Source organism: Ciona robusta, chromosome 5, assembly GCF_009617815.1.
Source record: "Ciona robusta chromosome 5, ASM961781v2".
Taxonomy (NCBI): domain Eukaryota; kingdom Metazoa; phylum Chordata; class Ascidiacea; order Phlebobranchia; family Cionidae; genus Ciona; species Ciona robusta.
Window position 1 is genome coordinate 45253 of NC_143239.1, and position 20818 is coordinate 66070.

At 37.4% G+C, this 20818-nt stretch overlaps 3 protein-coding genes across 3 annotated transcripts; all 3 read right to left on the minus strand.

Annotated features, from left to right (window-relative positions):
• Positions 1 to 1575: 1575 nt before the first annotated feature.
• LOC149735223 (uncharacterized) lies at positions 1576 to 5551 on the minus strand. Its single transcript, XM_089878601.1, has 3 exons — positions 5376 to 5551; positions 4917 to 5314; positions 1576 to 4870 (listed from the first exon to the last, which is right to left on the minus strand). The coding sequence occupies exons 2-3, from the start codon at positions 5214 to 5216 to the stop codon at positions 4406 to 4408; spliced, it is 765 nt and encodes a 254-aa protein (XP_089734727.1). The 5' UTR covers positions 5217 to 5314; positions 5376 to 5551; the 3' UTR covers positions 1576 to 4405.
• A 305-nt stretch (positions 5552 to 5856) lies between these two features.
• Positions 5857 to 7722, minus strand: LOC149735224 (uncharacterized). Its single transcript, XM_089878602.1, has one exon. The coding sequence runs from the start codon at positions 7720 to 7722 to the stop codon at positions 5857 to 5859; it is 1866 nt and encodes a 621-aa protein (XP_089734728.1).
• A 227-nt stretch (positions 7723 to 7949) lies between these two features.
• LOC149735225 (uncharacterized) lies at positions 7950 to 9190 on the minus strand. The gene is made up of 2 exons (XM_089878639.1): positions 8705 to 9190; positions 7950 to 8657 (listed from the first exon to the last, which is right to left on the minus strand). Exons 1-2 carry the CDS (start codon positions 9188 to 9190, stop codon positions 7950 to 7952), a joined length of 1194 nt encoding a protein of 397 aa, XP_089734765.1.
• Between the last annotated feature and the right edge of the window lie 11628 nt (positions 9191 to 20818).

Genomic DNA, 20818 nt, shown 5'->3' on the forward strand with positions numbered 1-20818 from the left:
AAGAATAATTTCGTTTCTGGAATATGATTTTTGTTTCTGCCTTTACAATACATTGTAGAAACAAAAACGCGTTTGGGAAACAATAATTTCGTTTCTGGAATATGATTTTTGTTTCTGCCTTTACAATACTTTGTGGAAACAAAAACGAGTGCGAGAAACATTAATTTCGTTTCTGGAATATGATTTTTGTTTCTGCCTTTACAATACATTTTAGAAACAAAAACGTGTTCGAGAAACATTAATTTCGTTTCTTGAATATGATTTTTGTTTCTGAATTTGGAATACATTTTAGAAACAAAAACGCATTCGAGAAACAATAATTTCGTTTCTGGAATATGGTTTTTGTTTCTGAATTTACAATACATTTTAGAAATAAAAACGCATTCGGGAAACAATAATTTCGTTTCTGGAATATGGTTTTTGTTTCTGCCTTTACAATACATTGTAGAAACAAAAACGCGTTTGGGAAACAATAATTTCGTTTCTGAAATATGATTTTTGTTTCTGCCTTTACAATACATTGTAGAAACAAAAACGAGTTCGAGAAACATTAATTTCGTTTCTTGAATATGATTTTTGTTTCTGCCTTTACAATACATTGTAGAAACAAAAACGCGTTCGAGAAACAATAATTTCGTTTCTGGAATATGATTTTTGTTTCTGAATTTACAATACATTGCAGAAACAAAAACGCATTCGGGAAACAATAATTTCGTTTCTGGAATATGGTTTTTGTTTCTGCCTTTACAATACATTGTAGAAACAAAAACGCGTTTGGGAAACAATAATTTCGTTTCTGGAATATGATTTTTGTTTCTGCCTTTACAATACTTTGTAGAAACAAAAACGAGTTCGAGAAACATTAATTTCGTTTCTGAAATATGATTTTTGTTTCTGCCTTTACAAAACATTGTAGAAACAAAAACGCGTTCGAGAAACATTAATTTCGTTTCTTGAATATGATTTTTTGTTTCTCAATTTAAATTACATTGTAGAAACAAAAACGCGTTTGGGAAACATAACTTCGTTTCTGGAATATGATTTTTGTTTCTGCCTTTACAATACATTGTAGAAACAAAAACGCGTTTGGGAAACAATAATTTCGTTTCTGGAATATGATTTTTGTTTCTGCCTTCACAATACATTGTAGAAACAAAAACGCGTTTGGGAAACAATAATTTCGTTTCTGGAATATGATGTTTGTTTCTGCCTTTACAATACATTGTAGAAACAAAAACGCGATCGGGAAACATTAATTTCTTTTCTGGAATATGATTTTTGTTTCTGAATTTACAATACATTGTAGAAACAAAAATGTGTTCGGGAAACAATAATTTCGTTTTTGTTAAATAATAACTTTTGTTTCTGAATTTAAATTAAATTGTAGAAACAAAAACGCGTTTGGGAAACAATAATTTCGTTTCTGTAAAATAACTTTTGTTTCTGAAATTAAATTAAATTGTAGAAACAAAAACGTGTTCGAGAAGCAATGATTTCGTTTCCGGACAAACATTTTTGTTTCCGAATTTATAATACATTGTAGAAACAAAGACGCGTTGGTCAAACAATATTTTTCCTTTCTCTAAAATAATTTTTGTTTCTTAGTTCTTTGTAGGAATAAACACACATTTAGAAAATCTGGAATTTATTTCTGGGACAAAGAGATATAAAGGGCGCATTATTCAATACCATTGCTCTTAAACATCGATTTTTTGTTTTTTAGAAGTGTAATATTCACCAGCAAATGATGTTTACTAAAAAGCTTTATATTTTGTAACAAATCTTTACGCTCAGCAATAAATGACACCGGTCTGCGGCGAGTCTTTACAGTGAGAGTTAGTTTTCTTATTAATCTGCATTATATTTAATAAAGTTGAAATATGTGGGTTACAATTTAATGGTGTGTAATAATGAACCTAAATTTGCATAATGTTTGGCATTATTTTTCACCAGGACCATTTTAAGTGTTTTTGTTGAACCGAGGATCAAATGCACGAAAATTGACTCAATATCAACACCTAGTGTTAGAAACATTTTTTTTGTTTCGGAAACGAAAAATCGAATACATGATTTGTTTCTAGGTTATAGGCGAATTTTTAAATTATTGCTTCTGGAAACGAAAGCAACCAAAAATTTCGTTTCTGATTACGGAACAAATGTCGAATTTTTTGTTTCCAGAAACGAAAATTGCAAAAAAGAAACGAAAAAACGCTCTAAGAAACGAAATGAGAAACAAAAAAAGAAAACCCCATGCCAAAAGATAGGCCGGCCATTCCCAAAGGAATTCAAAAAACTGTTTTAATAAAAACTGTACAGTCACTTGTTTTAAACAATAAAAAAATTAAATTTTATAAAAAAAAATTGTTAACATTAGTTTTTACAACATTTTTTTTTTGCAAATTTTTTTCAAAATAATATTAAGTTCATAACGGTACAACTACAATTTTTATGCAAAAAAACAAAAAAAAATCATTTTTTTTGTTTCCCAAAGGAATTCAAAAAAATGTTTTAATTAAAACTGTACAGTTACTTGTTTTAAACAATAAAAAAATTAAATTTTATTAAAAAAAAATTTGTAACATTACTTTTTACAACAATTTATTTTTTTTGCAAACATTTTTTAAAAAATTTTCAAGTTCATAACGGTACAACTACAATTTTTATGCAAAAAAACAAAAAAAAACAATTTTTTCATGTTTTCCAAAGGAATTCAAAAAATGTTTTAATTAAAACTGTACAGTTACTTGTTTTAAACAATAAAAAATCAAAATTTCATTAAAAAATGATGTAACATTAGTTTTTACAACAATTTTTTTTTTTTGCAAAATTTTTTCAAAAAAATTTTAAGTTTATAACTGTGCAACTACAATTTTTATGCAAAAAAAAATCAATTTTTTCAGGGTTCCCAAAGGAATTCAAAAAAATGTTTTAATTAAAACTGTACAGTTACTTGCTTTAACATTAGTTATTACAACAATTTTTTTTTTTGCAAAATTTTTTCGAAAAAATTTTAAGTTTATAACAGTACAACTACAATTTTTATGCAAAAAAAACAAAAAAAAATCAAATTTTTCATGTTTTCCAAATGAATTCAAAAAAATGTTTTAATTAAAACTGTACAGTTACTTGTTTTAAACAATAAAAAAATTAAATTTTATTAAAACAAAATTTTAACATTAGTTTTTACAACAATTTTTTTTTGCAAAAATTTTTGGGAAAATATTTTAAGTTCATAACAGTACAACTACAATTTTTATGCAAAAAAAACAAAAATAAAATCAATTTTTTCATGTTTTCCAAAGGAATTCCAAAAAATGTTTTAAATAAAACTGTACAAGTACTTGTTTTAAACAATAAAAAAAATAAATTTTATTAAAAAAAAATTTTTTAACATTAGTTTTTACAACAATTTTTTTTTTGCGAAATTTGTTTAACAAAATTTTAAGTTAATAACAGTACAACTGCAATTTTTATGCAAAAAAAACAAAAAAAATCAATTTTTTTTATGTTTTCCAAAGGAATTCAAAAAAATGTTTTAATTAAAACTGTAGAGTTACTTGTTTTAACATTAGTTATTACAACAATTTTTTTTTTTGCAAAATTTTTTCGAAAAAATTTTAAGTGTATAACAGTACAACTACAATTTTTGTGCAAAAAAAACAAAAAAAATTAATTTATTCATGTTTCCCAAAGGAATTCAAAAAAATGTTTTAATTAAAACTGTACAGTTACTTGTTTTAAACAATAAAAAAAAAATATTAAAAAAAAATTGTTAACTATAGTTTTTACAACAATTTTTTTTTTTTTGCAAAAAAACAAAAAAAAACAATTTTTCCATGTTTCCCAATGGAATTCAAAAAATGTTTTAATTAAAACTGTACAGTTACTTGTTTTAAACAATAAAAAAATTAAATTTTATTAAAAAAAATATTAAACATTAGTTTTTACAACATTTTTTTTTGCAAAATTTTTTTGAAGAAATTTTAAGTTCATAACAGTACAACTACAATTTTTATGAAAAAAATACAAAAAAAATCAATTGTTTCATGTTTCCCAAGGGAATTCAAAAAAATGTTTTAATTAAAACTGTATAGTTACTTGTTTTAAACAATAAAAAAATTACATTTTTTTTTTTTAAATATTAAACATTAGTTTTTACAACAATTTGTTTTTTTTTGCAAAATTTTTTCGAATAAATTTTAAGTTCATAACAGTACAACTACAATTTTTATGCAAAAAAAAACAAAAAAAAATAATTTTTTCATGTTTCCCAAAGGAATTCAAAAAAAATATTTTAATTAAATCTGTACAGTTACTTGTTTTAAACAATAAAAAAAAATTCAAAATAAACAAGGCAAGTAAAACCCGATCAAAAGCGAAAAATAAAAGGCAAAATAGTGGAAAACTATTTGATACGAGGTAGTATCATCTTCTTGATATTAATGTTGGGCAAAATTTTTTGGTACCACTTGTCCTCGCAAACATCTAGCAGATTCGCAGGTGGCTGTTCCACGAACGTGACATTATAACATTCTGCTATCGGCGGTTTTCTGGCGAATATGTGCCTGCATACATAATGATGAAGGAGTGCAGTCCCGTCATTGACCTCGATAGCATCAAATGATTCCCACCCGCTCCTTTGCGCTGTCCAGCGGATAGAGAATTTATTCTTGGTTTGGCCTATATATTGACTATCGCAAAATTTGCAAGTGGCCACGTATTTGTCGTAGCATTTGCAGTTGAGCGTTTGTGTAAGACGAAACGTACCTCGTGGAGTAGAAAGTTGCGTGTTGGGGGCGACCATGCTTGTTTCTGCTGGCCGTGCATGCCACAAAGGGCACAGTGGCCACATGGATACGAACCGGGAAATTTAAAATTATCCTTCCCATGCGCAATACGCTTGTAGTTAGTCAATAGATTTTGGAGGTTTGGTGGTTTTCTGTAACGAGAGCCCTGGGCTGCAATTGCCTCTCCTTATTTGATAAATTGACTAGGTGTGGGAAGCTCGTAGCCCAAACCAGTATTGTGGTATGTTCCTTGGTATTTGAAGATTTGTTGAACTGGTGCTTCCAAGTTTCAGCTTGTCTTAGAAAATCGGTGATTAAATCTTTAGGGAAGCATGATGCTAACGCCTTAGATTCAAGTCGGCGCAAACTGTCACTGAAATCACTGTATCTTTGATTAAGTCGTCGCAGTCGAAGGGCCTCTGAAAACATAATTATAACCGCCAAGCTTCTATGACAGTTAATTTTCTTTTATTGTTGCCGCATTAGACAACGCATCTCTTTTGATTTGTTTATTAACGGATGGTTTTCTGTATAACAAAATAAGAACGATTAAATAACGCAACGTTAAAGGAACAACAAAGTACTTACACACTGTTTGCGGCTATTAATATGATACCATCATTTAGAATTTAATAACTTATACATCTGGAATAGGAAATAATAATTGGTGAAACGATAAACTTAAAGCGACTATATAAAGCTTGCTGTAAACTAAACGTGCATACTAAACTTAAAGTGAATGCAACTACAACTAAAGGACGTATAGGAAAGCAAGGAAGTAGGCCGAACCCGAGTGATGCGGGCGGCGCTGATTGGCTAGACGTTAGAGCACACAAACTTAAAGGCACATAAACTAAAACTTAAACGCACGAACACAAATACAGCACGCTTCATTGAACTTACATACGATTAACGGTAAATCAAATGCGGGTAACAAAGTAGGTTCGAACTTAAAGTTAACTAAACATATTCACGTATATCTTGCGATAACACACCCGCCCCATTAAGGTCATAAGCTTAATCGAAATATCGCAAGGAAACAGAATGCATCATAAAGGAGAAGGAAAGTTTATACGAGATCAGTAGATAACAAACACAACTTTGTTATTGGTCTCTCTAGAGTAGAATGTTGTGTTTTGACGCGAGCGGATCGAACTAGTCCGTGATCGTCTGGAAAAACCGCGATTATGCGACCGATTACCCATGAGCCACGGGGCTGACCGTGATCGATTATTAAGACAATATAGTCCAGTTTTAAGTTCGATTTTACATCGGTCCATTTCGCTCGTTGTTGCAGTAGGGGTAGATATTCTTTCTGCCATCGGCGCCAGAACACATCGGCCAGGTATTGTGTCTGCCTCCATCGCTTTCGACTGAGTGTGTCATCCTTATTGAACACTCCCTGTGGTAGGCTTTTCCCTGGTTTCATTAGCAGGAGATGGCTTGGTGTTAATGCTTCCGCATCACGAACATCATCCGATACGGTGGTTATTGGTTGGTTGTTTAGAATAGCTTCTGCTTCGCACATTAGTGTCAGAAGACTTTCGTCGGTTATTGTTTGTTCTTTGACCAGCGAAAGCAAAATTTTTCGAACGCTTTGAATGACTCTTTCCCACACTCCACCAGAGTGAGATGATGTGGGTGTATTGAACGTCCATTTGATTTTTCTCTGCAATAAAAAATTGTTTATTTGGTAGTGATTCCATTCTTCGATGGATTGTTTCGGCTCACGTTCACCACCGACTAGGTTTGTTCCGTTGTCAGACCTTAGTTCTGTAACATGTCCTCTGCGTGAGATGAAACGTCGTAGCGCTTGAATAAACGAGTTTGTGTCTAGTGTATGGGCTATTTCGAAGTGTACCGCTCGGATTGCAAGACAGGTAAATACGACGCCGTACCTTTTTACTCTGCTCCTTCCTTGTTTTACGAAGAAAGGTCCGAAGTGGTCGACGCCCGCACAGGAGAAAGCCGGCTTGTTTGGTGTAATGCGATCGGTGGGTAGGTCTGCCATTTTTTGATGAAGTGCTTTACCGCTTCTTTTTCGACACATAAAGCATCTGGACAGGATAGAACGTACGCTTGAATTTGCTCGTAGGATCCAAAATCGTTCTCGAAGGACACTCAGTACGTGTTCTCTTCCGGAATGGCCCGATACTGTATGTGCGTTTTTAATGAGCAACTTTGCCGTGTGTGAGTTTCGTGGTATAATAATTTGATGCTTAGCATTGTAATTAATCGGGGCCTTGTCAATTCTTCCTCCGACGCACAATAAACCTTCGCGTAGAATGGGGTCCAGTTTGCTTAATGGGGTCGACATCTTGATTGGTCGGTTATATTCAATGCACGATATTTCATCGGCGAACGTTTGTCTCTGCAGCACCTGGAAGATTGCATTCTCTGCGATAGTCAGTTCTTCCACGGTCATTGCTTCTATTACGGGCTTAGAATTTACTTGAACTGTTGTTGCCGGTAGTTTTAGCTTTGCCTTGGATTGTAACCGTCGTTTAAGTCGCAATAACCATGCTATGGTTCTTGTGAATTTGGTCCAGCTAGAGTATTTATTGAAAAGGTGGTGAATCGGATCTTCGTTAATGGGTGCGGTAAGCAAGGCCATGGATATTCGAGACCTCTTTACTTCGTCGTCTTCTTCGCTGACATTCAGAAAGTCTGGTTGTGCGGGCCAATTCGTTTCTGATTTCCAGAGGAAATCTGGTCCAGTTAACCATCGTTTGTTGTTAAGGAACTCCTTCGCGTTAAGTCCTCGCGACAGGTCGTCGGCTGGGTTAAGCTTTGTAGGAATATACTTCCATTGATCCACGTTAGTTTTGTCTTTAACTACGGAAATACGATTTGCCACGTATGTGTGAAAGCTCTTGGTTTCGTTTTGTAGATACCGCAGGACAGTCGCACTATCTGTCCAATACACCGACGGCATTGTTAATATGTCGAGACTCTGCTGAAGCATGGAATCGAGGGTGGTGGAGACGGGTGCCGCGGTAAGCTCCAGGCGCGGTATTGTCATCGGCTTAACTGGGGCCAGTCGTGTCTTTTCGCATCCGAAGCTGCAGTGAACTTCTCCTTTACTGTTCACGCATCTTATGTACGAGACGGCACCGTACGCTTCCGTGGACGCGTCTGAAAAATGATGCAGTTGGGCCTGCGTTATTTTTTTCCGAATCCTGTTGGCTTTAGGCAACGGGGTATGTGGAAGTTAGCGAGACCTCGCAGTTCCGCTAACCAGTTCGACCATCGGAGCCTTGCTTTGATTGGAATTGGTTCGTCCCACAGTTGCTTCAGCTTGCATAGCGTTTGCAGAAGGACCTTGGCTGGTTGGACGACCGGGGCGCCAAAGCCTAGAGGATCGTACATTGAATTTACGATGGATAGGATTCCTCGCCGGGTACAAGGTTTGTCCTTTAGACGTATTTTAAAACAAAGGGAATCGCCTTCTACGTTCCACTGGAGGCCAAGGGCTCTCTTGACGGGCAGCGTTTGTTTTTCTAAATCTAGCCCCTTGACGCTACTTGTTTGTTCAGCGTGTGGAATAGCGTTTATGACTTCCCGCGAGTTACTAATCCATTTAGTGATCCGAAATCCGCCTCTCGATAGTAAGTGCTGTAAATTGTTTACCATGTCGATCGCAGTTGCAGAGTTTGGAAGGGCCTTTAGGCAATCGTCTACATAGAAGTTTCTCTGTACCGTTTCGGCGACGTCCGCTGGATATTCGTCTGCGTGGTCAGAGGCGGTTGTCCTCAAAGCGAAGTTGGCACAACTAGGCGAACAGACCGTTCCGAAGAGGTAGACCGTCATTCTGTAGTCCAGCAATTGTCCGTCCAGGTCACCGTTTTCCCACCAGAGAAAACGAAATAGGTCTCTGTGCTTCTCCGGGACTCGACCCACCAGAGAAAACGAAATAGGTCTCTGTGCTTCTCCGGGACTCGTACCTGATGAAACATTGATTTAATATCTCCCATTATGGCTATATTGTTTTGGCGGAATCGTTGAAGGACCTCAAACAAGGAATTAGTTAGATTGGGTCCAGGTAGAAGGTTATCGTTTAAGGATGTGCCCTTAAACTTAGCAGAGCAGTCGAATACCACTCGAAGCTTCCCTGGTTTCTCGGGATGATAAACTCCATGATGTGGTACGTACCAGGTTGTGCGGTCTGTCGGCTTAATAATTGTAACTTTCTCTGCATATCCGCTATGCAACATGTCGTCGATGGCGGTCTTGTAGTCGCTGAAGAACGTTTGGTTTCGGGTGAACTTACGTTTAAGGCTGTTGGCTCGTTGCTCTGCTTGGGCTCGATTTGGTGGCATTTTTAAGTCGACGTTTTTGAGAGGTGGTGCGATCTCGTAATAGCCATCCGGTAGGTGACGTAGTGAGTTTTTAACCAGGTTCATGAATTGTTGATCGATTCTAGACAGCTCTTGCTTCGCATTTTGATGACAATCCTGTATATCTGCACACAGAGAACATATATTTTCCGTATGCAATTTTAAAGAAAATGTTTTTACTGTTGTTGGGCGTTTGCTGGGGCAGTTAAACACCCATCCGATTGACGTTCTTAGCGCGTAATAGTCTTTATCGCTTGCGACGACTTGTTTTGGTTGTAGAATTTTCGGATTGTCGTTTCCAATTAGCAACGTTACTTCCGCGTTTATGTTCGGGATATCGATAAAAACTGAATTCCGGGAACATAGCTATGTCGTCCTGATGTGCCATGTCGTCCTTCGTCACAGGTAGTTCTTTGGTTGAATACATAGGGTTAACAGTTATACGTACGTTTTCGTCGAGATCAGCGATTTTCAAGTGTTTTATCAACATGACGGTTTGGTTGCGCAGTTTTCTGTTTATTGTGGTTGTACTTATCCGGATTGGTGGTCCAGTGATACCGAGGTCGGAAAGAGGCGAACTGGTTATGAAGGATGAATTGCTACCTAGATCTAGGAACGCGTGCGTAACGATCGTTTTACCGGAACGCGGGTGACGCACCTTTACTGGGAGAATTGGCAGAAGAGCTCTCATTGGTTTATGCCCTTTGATGGCGGACGTCGTTGTATGGTGGCTCTCGAAACGTATTGGACGTTCTGGCTCTGCATTGTGGAGATCGGGCATAGGATGAAGCAGGGTTGTATGGGCTTTAGTGCAACCGGGTTTTTTGCAAGGGTTTATCCGTCGACAGTGGGAAGCCGTATGTCCACGTTGTAGGCAAGCTATGCGCAACATTTTCTCAATGACGAATGAAAGGCGATCGCTGTAGCATAAGTTTCGAAATTTCCAGCACTGATTAAGGAAATGTGGTGCGTGACACATCTGGCATTCCGTATTAGTTACCTCTGTAGCAAAGGACTTGGGGGATTGAGATGACGTACGTTGAAGGGAAGTGCGTTTCTCGTATCTTGATGGAGTGTACATGTAGTTGGTTGCTTCTCTTTTGTTTTCTTCGTAACGAAGCTGGCGAGGTGGTCTATACTTATTTCCGTCATTTTAGTAAACAATATATCGTCGGCCACGGATTCCCAGGAGGTTTGCCATTGTGTGGGCAACCGACGTAGTATTTTTTCGATAATGTCCATACTGTCCATTTTATGGAGGTAGTTGATCCCTGCTAATGTACATGTGCATGCCGTGAGTTTTGCGGAGAACTCGATTAACCCATGCTTATCTGTCAAACGCAGGGTAGGTCCGAAAATAACTTTGTCCATACATGCTCTTGCTATCTGGAATTTTTGTCCGAACGTTTGCTGAAGTAGATCTCTTGCCCTTTGGTATCCTTCATTGCGTGGCATGTGTTGGCATCCTTGAACCAGGAGACCGGCACTACCTTTAGTGTATTTGGCGAGAAAGAACAGCTTTTGTTTGTCGTCGGATAGTTTGTTGGCGACTATCGTATCGAACGCGTCTATAAAGTTGCAATATTCTGATGGATCGCCTTCGAACGATGGTGGTTCTTGTGCGGGTAACCTGGAACATAGACTTGTGAGGATGGCGTTGTCGACCGGCGGTGGAGCGGATTCGACTGCTATTGGACGCGTTGGTTTTGCTGGGCATGCAAGCATGGATGATGAGGTGTTTGGTGCCCGATGCTTCGTCGATTCGCCCAAATTGTGGGAGTTGTCTTTCAGGCAGCTCATTTCCGCCGCCGTTTCAGCGATTTCTGCCTTTAAGAGCGATTCCCGTTTCCGGTGTCTGTACGTAAGCTCTTGCTCCTCCATGCGGCGTTGGCGTGCGAAGTTTTCTGCCTCTATTTGTTGTTTTCGGCTCAATTTCTCTTCCTCGAAATCGAGGCGCAGTTTTATTTGCAACTCTTCCAATCTGTTTAGTTGTTGTTCAGTTTCGGCCCGCGCGATTAGAGCAGCGCGTTTCTCTTCTGTGCTCACCAGCGTGGTCTTTGAAGGTAAGCTGGTGCGACTGTTGGAATGTTGACTGCCTGCGTGTGGCGGTTCGTCGACGTCGGAGTTTGACATCCTTTTCAAACGCTGTTTTGTCCGGACTGTTATGTTAGATTGCAGTTCATCGACCGTTTCAGGAGGGTCGGTAAAACTTGCTGCAAGCATAGGTGAATTTGATGCAGCTTCTCCGATTTGGTTTCTTGTTGAATCCATAATGATGGGTCTTCTAAAGCCCAGTTTAAAACTGTATAACCGCCAAGCTTCTATGACAGTTAATTTTCTTTTAGTGTTGCCGCATTAGACAACGCATCCCTTTTGATTTGTTTATTAACGGATGGTTTTCTGTATAACAAAAAAAGAAAGATTAAATAAACGCAACGTTAAAGGAACAACAAAGTACTTACAAACTGTTTGCGGCTATTAATATGATACCATCATTTAGGATTTAATAACTTATACATCTGGAATAGGAAAGAATAATTGGTAAAACGATAAACTTAAAGCGAATATATAAAGCTGGCTGTAAACTAAACGTGCATACTAAACTTAAAGTCAATGCAACTACAACTAAAGGACGTATAGGAAAGCAAGGAAGTAGGCCGAACCCGAGTGATGCGGGCGGCGCTGATTGGCTAGACGTTAGAGCACACAAACTTAAAGGCACATAAACAAAACTTAAACGCACGAAAACAAATACAGCACGCTTCATTGAACTTACATACGATTAACGGTAAATCAAATGCGGGTAACAAAGTAGGTTCGAACTTAAAGTTAACTAAACATATTCACGTATATCTTGCGATAACAATAATAGATCAGAAGGTGGCTCGCGGGTGATGTGAGGAGCCATGTAGATACAGTCTTTGTGACGCAGTGGCTTTTGTGTAATTGCGCGTGATGAAATTAAATAGTGACATTGGGTCAATGACATGGTCCACATCCAGAAATTCAACACGTCCGCCACATTCCTTTGTATTAGTTTTACGAAATGTGAGTTGAAGGCCATACCTTTGAAAAGTTTCTTTAAGGGTCGACTCGATTTCCGCAGTGGTACCATCTCTAAACGATATGAATAAGATGTCATCTATATATCTTTTGAATACTTCAGCCTTTTTTAGAGCTGGACAAGCAGATAATAAAATGAAGTGCACAGCTATGTTGGCCAGTGAGACGGAGTTGTTATCGCCAGTGACAATCCCCTTTTTCTGATTGTAAAATGTATCGTTATGCCTAAACACGACATTCTCAATACAAAACATGGTTAGTTCGACAACGGCACTGATACCACGTGATGGGAAAGTGGAATGATTGCGAAGTGCGCAGTACAATGCTTCTCTAATGAGGTTCCGTTCCAGGTTGGGATATATAGCTGTAACATCTCCCGCCACAATATGGAGTGTGGATTCTTTTAACCTGCCCTGGATGTGTTCAGCTTCCCGTTCTTTTTTTAGAGTTAAAACTTTTTTAAATTTAGTTTGCAAAAAAAAATTGTTGGAAAAACTAATGTAAAAAATTTTTTTTCAATGAAATTTTAATTTTTTTATTGCTTAATACAAGTAACTGTACAGTTTTAATTAAAACATTTTTTTGAATTCCTTCGAGAAATATGAAAAAAATGATCTTTTTTTCTGCATAAAAAGTATTTGTACTGTTTTAAAGGTAATTTTTTTTAAATTTAGTTTGCAAAAATAAAATGTTGTAAAAACTAATGTAAAACAATTTTTTTTAACAAAATTTTTATTTTTTTATTGCTTAAAGCAAGTAACTGTACAGTTTTAATAAAAACATTTTTTGAATTCCTTTCGGAAATATGAAAGTTTTTTATTGTTTTTTTTTTGCATAATAAAATGTAATTGTTTTATTTTAAAGGTAATTTTTTTCAAATTTAGTTTGCAAAAGAAAAATTGTGTTTGCAAAGGAAAAAACTAATGCAAAAAAAATGTTTTAACATGCCACGCGCGACTGTTTAATTTACCGTAATGCCAATGGGCCTTTCTAATTCTGCAGTCACATTTCAAAATCTTAAGCGAATCGTATTAACATGTATGGAATGGAAGGGAGTGTTGGCCTTTCTGGACGATATCGTTGTGTATGGACGCAATTTCGGTGAACATTTAAAACGATTATATGAAGTGCTTAACCGAATCGAAGAGAATGTTCGATTTCTTGGACACATTGGCTCTAAAGATGGCATAGCCTGTGATCCGGACAAGATTGCAGCTGTAGCTTCGTGGCCGGTACCCAGATCAGTGAAACAGGTACGTCATTTTGTTGGTTTGACTTCATATTATCGGAAGTTTGTGAAGGATTGCGCAGAAACTGCCACACCGTTGCATAAACTTACAGAGAAAGGTCACAAGTACGAATGGTCAGACGAATGTCAACAGTCATTTTCCACTCTAAAAGATATGCTGGTTTTAGCTCCTATACTGCAATACCCTAACTTTTCTCGTTCTTTCATAGTGGACACAGATGCTTCTGACCACGCCCTATGATGCGTGCTTGGACAAGTCGTCGACGGGAAAGAATATGTGGTAGCATATGGAAGCAGGACATTCACAAAAGCAGAACGACACTACTCTACCAGGCGAAAGGAGTTACTCGCAGTACTCTTTGCAACACAACTATTTGAATGCTATCTTTTAGGCCGGAAGTTTACACTACGAACAGATCACGCATTACTCCGATGGCTATGGAAATCTCGGGAAATCTACGCGCAATGTGCCCGTTGCGGGTAGACTACTTGACCCAATTCAACTTCGAGATTGTACATCCCCCAGGAGTCAAACACAAGAACAAAGTAAATTGTTTCAGGAGTTCGTCCAACTCATGGGGAGTAATAAAACTCGCAGCACGGCTTATTAAAACAATTGCCATAATCCAAAACTACGTTCAAAAGGACGAGAAGGGATGCATTGTTAGCCGTGGTAGCCGCTTACAATTCAAGTAAGCATGAAAGCACTGGCGTCGCACCTCATTTTCTGTTGAAAGGTCGAACACGTGTCTCTCAGCAGACTTTATGAATCCGTCACTAAACCACACAGCCGGAAAAATTCAGAAGACTTGCCAGCGCAACTATCATTGGCAAAAGAAGTAGTTCGCGAGAAGCTAGAACAGCAACGGGAACGAATGGGGAATCAATATAACAAAAAGAAATATGAAGTCGAAATGATTCTCGGTGACGTAGTTTTGTTAACTAACCCAGCGGTGCCGGTTGGAAAATGCAAAAAAATTAATCTACCATACAAAGGCCTCTTTTAGATCATCAAACATCATGGCCCAGTCAACTACGTCATACAAGATAGCGACGGCAAACAACAAACTATACACTACAACAGGCTTAAGCCCACAACGGTTCCTTGGAAAAGTTGAGCAAACAGAAATAAAACAGTTGCGACGAGACGCAACCATCACCGCGACCACTGTCGTCAATACCCTATACTGGGGCCATGTATTAAGTCACACGGCGGAACCTTTGACGAGTGATGTGCGCGACGACGAGCGCGATGATGAGCACGATAATGAGCACGATAATGAGCACGATAATGAGCACGATAATGAGCACGATAATGAGCACGATAATGAGCACGATAATGAGCACGATAATGAGCACGATAATGAGCAAGATAATGAGCACGATAATGAGCACGATAATGAGCACGATGATGGGCACGATGATGAGCACGATGATGAGCACGATGATAAGCACGATGATGAGCACGATGATGAGCACGATGATGAGCACGATGGTGAGCACGATGATGAGCACGATGAACAAAATGATGAACACTACAGAAACGTCGGACATCGTCATGTTCAGTCTGTAGTGGACAATGAGGATGCTGCAGACGCCAGGGGAGCTAGCCTTGGTGCTGATGATGGGACCTGTTCCGAAAGCACAACTGGCGCACGGCCGGTACGTGTGTAACGCAAATCAACACGCTACCCGGATGATGTTTTTTGTTTATAATTTTTGTTGTGTATTGTTTAAAAATCTTCCAGGAGTATGATCATTATGAGTGGGAGAGTGTGACGTATTGTTTCTTCTAGCGTTAAACGGTTTGGGCTTTTGTGTGTAGTTTGCTGTAGCGTTCTTCTGTATTGTTTCCTAGTTTTTCTTTCGTTTTGTGTTTGGCTTTTGTGTTGAATTGATACGACTCGCGCTTGTTAACCTCTAAGCATAATTGGTCGTCGTGGAGCGAGTGGGCCTTTTTCTTCTGTTTCACTTACATCTGCCCTACTATTGCATAATATTAGCAGTTCTCGTTGTGTGTATGGTGCAGTAACGTTGCGTTGGTGTATTGGGTTACCGTGGTTAGAACGTTGTTGTATTTGGTTACTGTGGTCAAGACTTTATAATGTGTTCGAGCGTTATTCTTACAGTTTTGTTATAATGACTTGTAATAAATTCCGCGAATCTGACCCTGAGCAGTCGAAAGTAGCAACCAAAAATCAAGACTGGCTGATAAAAATCAAAACAACGAAATGGAATCAATACCTAAAGTTTCAAGGAAACGCCAGGAAAAAAAGTCCAGATGAAACTAACCTCCACCAAGCAAAGTCGTTAAGTCTCAGCGAACTCCAAATACCAGTTTTCTGTCCTAAATGTAAGGAAGAGGGCTATGTGAAAGACCAAAACACAAACTTCTTTTGCTGGAAATCTTCATCGGATTGTAAGATTGCGACAGCGTGCTGCAACGAAAACGACAAATTTCTCGACCCGGACAAGGAGATGACAACTAACTGCTCCACTTTTCGCCTACCAATGAGAAATATGCTCTGCTGTCATATATTTCAACCGGAGTTTCAGACTAATGAAGGAACACTTAAATGCATACAGTGCAAAATGTATTCAATGTCTTGTATATGTAAAACAGTAAGTTCTATTCTAAAACGAACCATGACATCTAACTGTGTTAATAATGCCTGCAATGCTACATTAGTCTGTAGCTGCGGGAAGAAAAAAGAACGTGTCAGATTATGGAACTAGACAAACCGTATCATTGCGAATGTGGTTTTGAATACGAGTATGATATTTATATAGGTATCGAACGTATTTAAATGCCTCTTAGTTTAATCACATACAATGTAGCAGGGTTGCAAAACCCTCGAAAACGACGCAGTATTTTTTACTTTTTACGCCAGAAAAGTTCGATATTTTTTGTCTGCAAGAAACGCACACAACTGCATCATGTCTCAGGCTTAGAATTGGGTGGAGAAATCTTAGCCTCACATGGATTAACAAAAAGTAAACGAGTCGCGGTTTTGTTTTCAAAAAAAACTGTCTTATTAAAATCAAGACGTATGTGTCGATAACTTCGGACGATATATAATCATAAAACTTGAAATAACTGACCAGCGGTTAGCGTTTTGTAATGTTTATAGACAAAACCAAGATAGCCCTCAGTTTTACGGCAACCTATTTACGCTATTAACAAAAAGACAAGCGGAAAGCGGGATAGAAAACTGTATTATAGCCGGTGACTTTAACTGTGTCTTTAATGATAAATTAGACAAATCCGGCGGGAGAGATAAACACGGGAACCGGCGCGCAAAAACTACCATATTGGAGGCAATGGATAACTTCGAGCTATACGACGTGTTCCGCGTCAAATAATCAAACTCTAAGCAATACACCCGCATGCAAAAACGCCCGCACACGGCAAGTCGGCTTAACTTTTTTCTCGTCACAAGCGAAATATTACAAAAGACCACCCAAATCCAAATTGTCCCAACCACGCAGTCGGGCCACTGTATCGTCAAACTTGTACTCAACCTTGATAAAATACCCAGGGGTAGAGGCTACTGGAAAATGAATGCGTCACTGTTAGAAGATGCCAAATTCGTCAAAAACACTAAAAAGTGAATCGCGGAATTTCTGATAAACAACGGTAATGGTGCCGTATCCCCCAGGTCCTCTGCTGGGAAGCACTAAAATATCATATACGGAGTTATATCATGAAAAACGCATCCAAAAATAACAGAAAAATAAAAGCTTAATGACAGACAAATCTAGAAAATAAACTCGCGGATCTTCAAAACCTATCCCACCGCGCCCAGCCTCACGATGAGTGCACGATGGGTAAAATTGTACGAACTCAAGAACAGTACGACGATATTATCGAAGGCCATAGTAATAAGAACGTAATAGTCCAAAGAAGAGTTCGAACTCAAGGACGGTACGACGATATTAACGAAAGCCATAGTAAGAGCGCAATAGTCCGAAGCAGAGTTCGATGAGCAGAATATGGGGGTAAAAATAACGCCTAATTTTTAAATCTCGAAAAACGCAAAATGGAAAAAGGGCGATTATTAGACTAAATTCAAATGCAAATATAGAGACTGACCAGCAGGCTATTTTACGGCGCCTAAAAGAATATTTGAAAACCCTGTATAGTGCAAGTAAGAACCCGTGTTGCACTAGCAAAAGTAAAATAAAAGAGTATACAAACAGTTTAATGTATCCAAGACTCGATGCAGAAAAAGCAAAAAAATGTGACGGTAAACTGACCGTCGGCAAATGCTACGAAGCGCTAAAGAGCATGCAAAACAACAAATCTACCGGATTAGATCGTTTTTCGGCGGAATTCTACAAAGTATTTTGGAAACCCGGGGATATTTTCCGGCCACCCGGGGATGAAGTAAGTTACATTCTTACATTCTTTCTTCTTCTTTGTTTACATTCAATTTTGAATCAATGGGGAAGAAATTTCAGGCTGTAACCAAACCCTGGCTGGCAAGGTCACTTTCACTACTTCTTCTTTGTTTACATTCAATTTTGAATCAATGGGGAAGAAATTTCAGGCTGTAACCAAACCCTGGCTGGCAAGGTCACTTTCACTACTAGGGCGAGTGACGATTATTAAAACCCTAGCGATACCAAACCTACTTTACAAACAACTTAGCGTGTTGCCGGTCAGTCTACCCAAACATTTTTTTAAAGAAATTAATAGAAAACTATTTACATTTTTGTGGGGCTCCTACTGGGAAAAGTAGGAAGAAAAACACCATACAGTATAATAAATGAGGGTGGTCTGGAAATGATAGACCTGGAGGCGTACGCAAAATCAATACGTTTCTCGTAGTTACGAACACTACTAGATATAAATTTTGAATCGCATTGGAAAAATATTGAAACTAAAATTACTTCTCTGAATGCCATGATTTGTGTAGCCGCCTCCGATTTAATACTAACGCATAAGGAAATCACTAAACACACGCCTCTCTCGAAATTCTGGTAATTGATCGAACTATGGAGAGAATGGGTTAACCACAGGACAAAATTTACAATTGCGCTATATGGCTAAACAAAATAGTTCTTTTTAAACCGAAACCGATCGCGTATGAAAATTTTATAAAATCTGGTATACTAATGTACCAACAAATCATAAACAACCACTCGAACTATTGCAGCTTTAAACAGTTATGCGAAAAGTATACGTTGACAAACAACAATCAAAACTACGCGGACTACCAGCGTTTTATTGCAGCCATTCCAACAACTTGGGAAACTTACACGGCGGACAGACCGGACCGAGTAAATGCCATTGACAGACTAATGATGGGGTTACGCGACAATTTGCCAGCCAAAACCGCATACGAATATTGTGTATCTCGCAACAACAGCCGACCAAACAACAAAACAAATGTAACCTTACAACGGGGACCTCTGAACTAGTCAGAAATCAACAAAAACTTACACGACTATACGTTCGAATCGAAGCTGCGCTCCTTTCAAATTAAAATTAATTTGAGAGCCATTGTCCTAACCGATTATTGAGATCGATGTGTGCCCTTTTTACGGTGTAAACAAAGAAACAATAAACCATCTATTTTGTGAATGTAAATGTGTCCAGGTATACTGGAAAAGCGTCAGTGCCTGGATGGACAGTGTTTTGTGCCACAAAACTATTATAAGCAATACCGTAAAGCTGTTCGGAATTCACAATGACTGTCTTGAAAGATGTGTTTTAAATTTAAAAAATTGCATGCTTGTAGCGGCCAGATTTGTTATATAGTACAATGGGGGAAGATAGGACACTTAAGCACCTATTGCCAAATATTTCCAATATCAAAATAGATGACGGTTTTTGTACCATCATTCCTTTATTAAGTGACACCAATTTAATAAAATATAATATAACACACGAGGAGTTATTTAACTATCCGCACAGCAAGTGAAGTTTTACAAATTCGAAAACACACAGGATAAGATGGGACAGTTTGAAATCATTGTTAATTTTGATTATTAAGTGTATTTATAAATAGGAATATATACGTAAATAACACGAAATAATACTGTGCGCTTTAAAAATTAAGTTTAAACATTCTTTTTCTTACCCTACTCCGGCTTACTGCTATAGTTTTTTAACATGTAACCTATACATTATATTATTGCATAACAATTGGTATATTTTGAACGACAATGAGTAATGTTCGAAAATCAATGGATAAATATTGTACCCAACAAGTGTATTTGAACTTGTAATAACAGAAAATTAATTATAACTATTAATAAAGTTTTTATTTTTTGCTACAAATTGGGTATTACTATATACTCTGTTTTTGGCACAAGCCATTTCTTATAAATTATCACCAAGTGCAAATGACCAAATTTCGAATATATTTTCAAAATATTATCTTTTTATTATATCAGTATCTTATAGTTGAAAATCCTCTGAGGTTTAAATTACTAAATTAAAAGCAAATCTTTAAAAGTTTGACAATGAAAACATACAAAACTACATAGTGGGGGAAGATGGGACTCTAAATTAAAATATATTTACATTAGCAGTATTCTGCAACTTGTAGTTAACCTACCGAGTTTAACAGGCTGTGACAGTTTCTTTGGCATGTAACCTTCATATATATAACGTTAAACCGATATTTTTTTGTTGTTTTATCTCAAATTAAAGTCATATTGACCTCTGCCTATTTTCTTCATGCTTATATCTCAGTGTTTTTTTACAAAACTAAAACTAGTTTTATGAGACAAAATCAAACTGTACGAAATATTCAAGGTTGTTTTATGAAGCCATAAAACTAGTTTAATCGTTCGCACTGGCAACTAAACAAATCCATTGGCTTTAGTATGATTTAGCGAGCATTAAAAAATAGCACCTTACTATTTCACATTTTTTTACCTGTTCAAAGTAGGCTGTTACTATTTTACATATTTTTTTAATCTTTAAAAACAGTAATCAGCTTTGACGGGCGTTTTAAAAAGTCGTGATAATACTGTCGACTAATTCTGTAACCTTTTTTTCCTGATTATCATTAAATGAGGGTCCGTAAAAAGAAAATTAAAAAAGTCCCGTCTAACAAAGTGTCCCATCTTCCCCCACCCTACTATAAGTTCTTATCTTCGCAATTCTTACTTATAATTTACTTCGCATGTGTCGCACCCAACCCATTCGTCCTGCCTCCCGGTTGCACCACTGGGGTCATCCCACTTTCCACATACAGCGCACACTTCAAATGTTATGCTGCGTGCCACATGGAGCCTTTCGCCAGGAACGATTTTTGCCCCTCTACGCTTTCTCGGCGCATTTTCTCCCCTGTTTTTCTTTAGCATGCCAATAAGACATTCGTTTAGAATTTCATTTGTGTTAGAACCGGAATTGGAGGTACCGGGTA

What these genes read in the sequence shown, in the direction of transcription:
- LOC149735223 (XM_089878601.1), bottom strand. Translation starts at nt 5,216, where the DNA reads ATGTTTTCAGAGGCCCTTCGACTGCGACGACTTAATCAAAGATACAGT. An exon ending in ACCACCAAACCTCCAAAATC is followed by an intron (nt 4,871 to 4,916) that starts TATTGACTAACT and finishes GGATAATTTTAA; the next exon opens with ATTTCCCGGTTCGTATCCAT.
- LOC149735224 (XM_089878602.1), bottom strand. Translation starts at nt 7,722, where the DNA reads ATGCCGTCGGTGTATTGGACAGATAGTGCGACTGTCCTGCGGTATCTA.
- LOC149735225 (XM_089878639.1), bottom strand. Translation starts at nt 9,190, where the DNA reads ATGAACCTGGTTAAAAACTCACTACGTCACCTACCGGATGGCTATTAC. An exon ending in TCCCGGAGAAGCACAGAGAC is followed by an intron (nt 8,658 to 8,704) that starts CTATTTCGTTTT and finishes AAGCACAGAGAC; the next exon opens with CTATTTCGTTTTCTCTGGTG.